At 44.2% G+C, this 6,953-nt stretch overlaps 1 protein-coding gene across 1 annotated transcript; it reads right to left on the reverse strand.

Annotated features, from left to right (window-relative positions):
* Window positions 1-4,916: 4,916 nt before the first annotated feature.
* Window positions 4,917-5,252, reverse strand: LOC141475855 (feather keratin 4-like). The gene has a single exon (XM_074164400.1). The coding sequence runs from the start codon at window positions 5,250-5,252 to the stop codon at window positions 4,917-4,919; it is 336 nt and encodes a 111-aa protein (XP_074020501.1).
* Window positions 5,253-6,953: the final 1,701 nt, after the last annotated feature.

Genomic DNA, 6,953 nt, shown 5'->3' on the forward strand with positions numbered 1-6,953 from the left:
ATGTGGTCCCAGCAGAGCTGCTAAAGATGACCAGGGCGACAGATGACTGGCAGAAGTAGGAACGGTGCATAATTTTGTGAAGCCATTCTCTTTAATCATAAGATCACTTGATCACTCAAAAATTATTTGTAACTCCGCTTGGTCTCTGTCCTGCCTTACTAAAACCTATACAATGAAAGGCTAGGAATAAAGAAAAGAAGTAAAGTCCTGACCATAACAAGTACATGATGCAACGCATGACAGGCTTCAAATTAATTCAGATATAATTGCAAAGAACAGCACAAAACGATATTGCTAACAGTGGCTTCCTAGTTCAGTCTGAGAGTCAGAGTTAACTTTTCTCAGTAGTCACAAGTTAAAGCAAGCAAAGTAAGGCAGATTCATTTCCTGGAGGAAATAGGAATTCACTAAAACTCCCTATAAGTAAGTGTGCAAATCCCAAATTTTCAACTGCTCTGAAAACTCTTTTCACTGAATTTCACTGAATTTTTAGAGTTGGAAGGGACCATAAAGATCATCTAGTCCAACTCCCCTGCCGAAGCAGGATTGCCCAGAGCATGTCAGAGCATGTTACTCAGGACTGCATCCAGGCCGGTCTTGAAAATGTCCAGAGACAGGGACTCCACAACCTCCCTGGACAGCCTGTTCCAGTGCTCTGTCACCCTCACCGTAAAGAAGTTTCTTCTCATATTTGAGTGGAACCTCCTATGTTCCAGCTTGTGCCCGTTGCCCCTCGTCCTCTCACTGGCAACCACTGAAAAGAGTCTGGCTCCCTCCTCCTTCAACCCACCCTTCAGATACTTATAAGCATTTTCCTGCCTTTCTACAGCCTGCTACTGAATGAGTAGGAAACAGCTTCAGTTTTCACACATTTCTAACAATCACGGTCTTGCTTCAGTTAAAATCCCACATTGTTACAGCAACATATTAATAACAATAGCATCAGGCTCCCACTTACCCTCTCACAGCAAAGAGCAAGTCAGGAGAAATGGTCAAAGCAGCCCAGAACTGGGAGCGCTTTTATGCTTTTTCTTGGGCAATCGGGAGGGTATGAAACATTCTTCATGTATGATGTCCTAATGAATTATCAAACAAAAACTCACTCCACCTGTAACTGCCCCAGATAATGCAACTATTTTGCTCAGCCATGGTGATTACTATTGCATCCTTCTGATTACTCTGGCAGTGTAACTTTTTTTTTTTTATTGCTTTTTCCTATTTCTCCGATTGCCTCATGGAGGAAAGATTGCTCAGGAGTTTATCCATAAACACAATATGCTGATGTACTCAAGATGCTACCCCACTTGTCCAAGTCATGCCCCAGTAAGAGGGCATTGTGCAATTTATTCCATCATACCCATGCACATTAATTCCTATGACTCTGATATGAGGCACATTCCACTCCATAGACACCTTCCTCACGAGTTATAGGTTTGGAAATGGGAAGTGTTTGTACCCATCCTCCTGGCCAAGAAACAAATGTAAAGCACACAGCCCACTTCACACTTTAAAAGAAACCTATAAGCAGGGAGCTGCTCTTGTCCAGCCTTGGCATGGGGGAGAGGAGCCTCAGACAATGATATATTCATGTCCTGCTTTCATTCTCAGAGACACCATGGGATCATCGCTGAAGATCTCAGGGCTCCTGAGTGATGGACGATTCATGGTTTGGGATGAAACAGGTCAGGGAGTGAAGCCATGCATCACCCTAGAGAAATCTTGGGCTGGAATCTTAATGTGCAGTTTCAGCTGATGCGGAAGATTGGTTGCTTACTTCAGCAGATTTCATCCTCACAACCAGTACCTTGTCCACAGTTCCTCAGTTATTTACTGATAAAACTATTTTCATTAGAGTCTACTCACTTTGTGCATCCCAGTTGACACAATTTATAAATGCCTTTTTAATCTCAAGAAGATGAGTTCTTCCCCTCTAAAATCCATCCCCTTCCAGGGAATTTAATGTTCAATGCCTGGTTTTTGAGGAACCTTGAGACTTCTATTCCAAAATGTTAAATTTTTTTTCAGTTTGTCCATTGGCATTTGGTAACTGTTTCCAATACTGCGGTATAATGCTGTACAGGTGACCTATGAAAGAAGATTGAGGAAACCAGTGCTGCCTTGGGATTTTCCAGTGCTGCCTTGGGATTTCCCACTGTGCTGTTTCCTAGCAATGCCCTGCAAAGCTACTGATCATTTATGGTAGACAATTCACATAAACGAGAAACAGGAATAGAAACAAAGGGAAGGAGATGTTGTGGGGAAACAACCCACCCCATCTGCTCCTCCTGCCCTAACCACACCTGGTTTCACTTTGTCTGGAAGCAGGTGATGACAGTGATGACAGATACCCACAGATACCTACAGATGAATCACATCAGTCTTAGAGATGCATCCCTCTTCTAACCATCCTGCCCTCTTGAGAGGTCAACGGGAGCAATATACTACTATAAATCCTGCTGACACCCCAAACTGCTTCTTTTGACTCATGAATGCTTTGCTTTTGTCATTTTACAGACCCACAAAGTGGCATCCCGATGCCATCTTGATGTTTTTGCCCATATAATGGAATTTTCATGTACTTTACCGACTTAAACCATTCACAGCCATTTTTCCCAGTGCAAATATGGTAGAGTGAAATATTCTGAGACAAATAGCTCTTGACAAGCAAAGTTAGTGTGACATATGGATCCATTGTACATGAACAACCGTCAGACCCATTTACTAAATTAGCATAAAATATTTTTATCTCTATCAAGCACGTAATTTTATTGTAACACCATCAAAAAAAGACATTCAAATGTATCTACAAAAGCTTATATAAATTGATTTTGGATTATTTCTTTACAAACGTGACTAAAAATGCTTCCTGACTAGCTTGGATGAACATCACAAAGGGACATCCGTCGTTTCAGTTCATAATTGAAATCCAAACTCTGCTCAGGACACCCAGGTATTTCTGTGCAGTTCTCCCAAGCCTGTGGTGGACAGCTTTGAAGGCACCCATCCAAGAGCACATCTCACATGACGTGGGTGGAATTTGTCTCATCTGGCAACACAGCACTCCCAGGTTGTACTGGCGCGTCTACTACACCCTAGGAGGAGCCAAATAACAGCACCCGAGCAGACGAGCCATCTGAGAGAAGGAGAATGCAACAAAAAAAGAGTAACTGCCAACAAGGAGGGGTTGAGTAGCACTTTCTGTCTGAAGAACAGTATTTCAAAGTTCTTAAAAAATAATATTTATGCCCTGGTATGACTATACTTCGAGCCAAAAAGCATGGTTGCTGTCAGTGTTGACACATTAAGCTCTGTTGCTGGAATGGCCTCAAAACCTTGCTGGGACCGTAAAATGTGTTCGTTGGGATCACGCAAGACTCAGCACTGCGCTCTTGTGGCTTCTCTGAGAGTGTGACTCAAGCCAAGTAAATCACAGTTATGTCGGACACCTCTAGACGAGGTGAATTCATGTCTCCGAGCAGAAGTGTTGGCATATCCTCAACTTGTATGAAAATTGCGGTGCCACTTCTGGATCAGAATTACTTGTGCATATCTGTGACCTCCCAAGATAACATTGCTGCCACAATGAAAGTGTCCTTCTGTGGGGGTATCGGTTTTATTTCTGAGATGACACTAAGCTGTCCCCAGTTTGGGAGCAGAGAGGTTCTCCAGTTTCCAGTGGTTCCTTTCTTGGAGGCTTTGATTTCTTAAAAATCTTCCTTAAGTATCAAAGCTGGTTGTATAATTGTGATGATATGACTGTGTAACAACAGACTTTTCTATCTGAAATAAGTAGAATAAAACCCACCAGCCCAATCAGGCACAGGATGTCACCTTAATGCAGTCAGCTACTAAAATATTTCCAGACTATATTCCCCTGCATCCCAAAGACATGATTTTTTTATTTTCTTAAAAACCCTGTGTGCAAGGTTCAGCCAGCTCCCTGTGCACAGTGACAACATGAATATAAAGTGAGGACAAAAGTGGATGTATTTATTTGAATATAAAAAATATATCTATGCTAAATGTTGGCATATACTAACCCTAATAACAACAATCTGCATACATATTCTTCGACTGAGTCCTGAAGTGCACATACTTCCCAGTGAAGAAATTTTTATGATGGCATTAACCCTGTAAAATGTTGATTCTGGTTCTAGCTACTGGGAAAGAGGAATTGTGCATTGCGGAGAGCATATCCTGGCCCTATGCACTTAGGTACATTTATAATCATCAACTAATCAAGGAATGGAAAGGAGAGGGGTGCGAAGAAAAGTTGGAATAAACCAAAAAGAAAATATTAGGATGCAGCATGATTTTTATTAGGAACAAGAAATGACATTTACACTAATAGCAAAAAAAAAGGCGGCAAGTTTCCAGTTTCTCAGACCTGATTACAAGCAATTTGTCAATATGGAATGAATGTTTCATTCAAGGTGCTCTTTCTTCCCTGTGGCCAATCTAATTTTGCCAACCAAGTTCTGCTGTGCAGCAGGCAGGAAGGCTTTGTTCAGCACAGAAGCATAATGCACAAGAGAGCAAAGCAACTTCCCTGATATAAATTTTATTACATTATCTGGGTTGAAGATGAAAAACAGAAAACCAGTACATGCGTTCATAGAGAGGCTGAAGCACAAAATGACCCCATTTCTCACCCGTACTGTCAGAATGGAAAACACACTTTTTGAGAAACCAGTGCAAGTTTGCAGCAAGAACATCACGAGCAAAAAAAAAAGCATAAAAAGGACAAACAGAAGAGTGGTTCCCACGGGTGCTGAGCAGCACCCATAGGTCCCAATGGATTAGCTGGCAGTCATGTGCTCCCAAGACTTTGGAGAACTCCTCAGCTTGGCTGCACGTCCAGGTCTTGCTGTCAGCTCCAACGCTGTTTCTCCTGCCATCCACATCTTCTGCCAGGCTTAGCATGGCCCACAGCCCCCATAGCGCTGGCTCCAGAGCTGGCCAGAGGAGGAGGAGCAGGAGGACAAGGAGCCCCCGTAGACAAGGGAGCCCTGCAGACCCCTGGGGCGGCCCAGCTCAACTGGGGAAGAGCTGCCCACAATGCTCTCCTGAGGGCAGGAGCTGAGGATGGGGCCTGGGAAGGTGATGACCACGGGTGGTGGGTAGACCACGGCCCGGGAGTCCCCGCAGGAGGTGACGCAGGGCTGGTTCCAGGCGTTGGTGTAGGGCTGCGGGCAGGTCACCTCGCAGGGTGGAAAGCAGCGAGAGCTGAGCTGCTGGCTGGAGAAGGACATCCTGTGGGCAAGGAGCTGAACCTGCAACACACCAGGGACCCTCAGTCAACCCACTGTTCATGACCCACCACGCTGACCACCCAGCAGCAGGGAGGGCTCAGGACATGCCATGTGGAGTGGCTCCTCTGAGGTCTCGGTGCTTCTTCTCTCTCTTTCTCTTCCCCCTTCCCTGCCCTCCTTCCTCCCTCCCACTCTCCCAAGTCAGCCACCCCAAAGTGACCTGTGGCAAACAAGCTGGAGATAATCGATTACCAGATTTAGCAGCAAAACTTACTACATTTACCAAAGTCTGTGAAAAGAGTGCATTTTCAAGGAAAAAGAGGCATAAGCAAGATGAGTGTTTCTGAAAGATTCAGTTAAACCTACTCAAGAGCGATGCTTTAAGTCAGAAAGAATAAGTGGGGTCAAACTTACTCAAAACACCGAAGAGGAGAAGTAAAGAGCAGTCGTCTGAGGCTGGCCGCGCTGTGAGCCCTTTTTATACCGTTTCTCGGCTGCCCACTGGTCTCTGACACCTCCTGAACAAGATGTTAATTAGCTCCCAAACACACAGATTACGCATCACTCCTCCACTCCTCAGTCATGCAAATAGTTTCCTCACTGTTATCAAGTATTACTCAGCTCAGGTTTCCCTCAGTGTCTCCCAGGTTCTTCCTTCTTGGAAATTCCCCAGCTTTGCAGTATATCTATTTATTATTATTTTTTTTTCTTACAGATACTGAAGCTTCTCTTTCTGAAGTTGTTTTCATACTCTATATTCATTACAATGTTTTAACTCTGTATATATTGTTACCTTCCTGGGGACCATTATTGATTTTTCTAGGGGAATATTAAGGAATATGCAAGAATTTTAAGCCCTTTCCTGTCCTGGTGCAGGTCGGTGTTGGGACACTGAATCATTGAGGACACTGCAAACACCCAAGCGAGGGTCCAATGCAACTATCTCCCATAAGAGTCAGGATTTTAGTGTTCAGTTCCCTCCGCTTTCAGCCATGGCCCCTGGGGTCTGCTTTTGCAGCAGGGTCTCTCCTTGGGGACAAAAGGAAGCACATGGGGCTAAACCCCAACCTCGGGTGTCCTGAAACACAGAATAAAGCATCCCACTGCCCTGTGTGGCTCTTAAGAATTGTCTTGCTCCATTCTATTCACATCCAAGTAAGAACAAAACCCCAAACGTCACTATTTTGATTGTTACTGAAACATTTTCCTCACATCAGACACAGAGTCATAATATCGCCTCAGCCAGAAGGATGTGCCAGCCTGCATAAATCGGGGCTGTGGTGTGGAGGCTTCAGAGGGACATGGGAGGGAATAGGGAGTGTAGTTGTGGTTTTCTGTCCAGAGGTAAAAGAAAATATAGATGATTTGCAAGAGTTCACAAACCAAATCACCTCTATGCTTTAGGGGGCTGTATCAGATGTGTCCCGTAGCTGGGACGAGGAACAAGGCAGATGGGGTAAATCTCCCATCTTTATTCCGATTATAAGCCCTACAGTGTGTCAGCTCAGTATCAGCAGGGATTTCGAGAAGAAAATGAGCCCCCAGTGCATGGCACTACTTGTGATGCTGAGCAGTGCATGAAAAATACTGGCTGCGTGGAGCAATTGCATAAATCAGGTAGTTTTCCAGCATTTTTGTCACGCTGGCCAAATCAGCAAAATACAGCAGGAAGTGAAACTGCTTCAAAAAGTTTAAGGAAGA

This window comes from Numenius arquata, chromosome 27 (assembly GCF_964106895.1).
Source record: "Numenius arquata chromosome 27, bNumArq3.hap1.1, whole genome shotgun sequence".
Lineage (NCBI taxonomy): Eukaryota > Metazoa > Chordata > Aves > Charadriiformes > Scolopacidae > Numenius > Numenius arquata.

Bases quoted from the DNA above. Each gene is read 5' to 3' on its own strand.
- LOC141475855 (XM_074164400.1), bottom strand. From the start codon at position 5,252: ATGTCCTTCTCCAGCCAGCAGCTCAGCTCTCGCTGCTTTCCACCCTGC.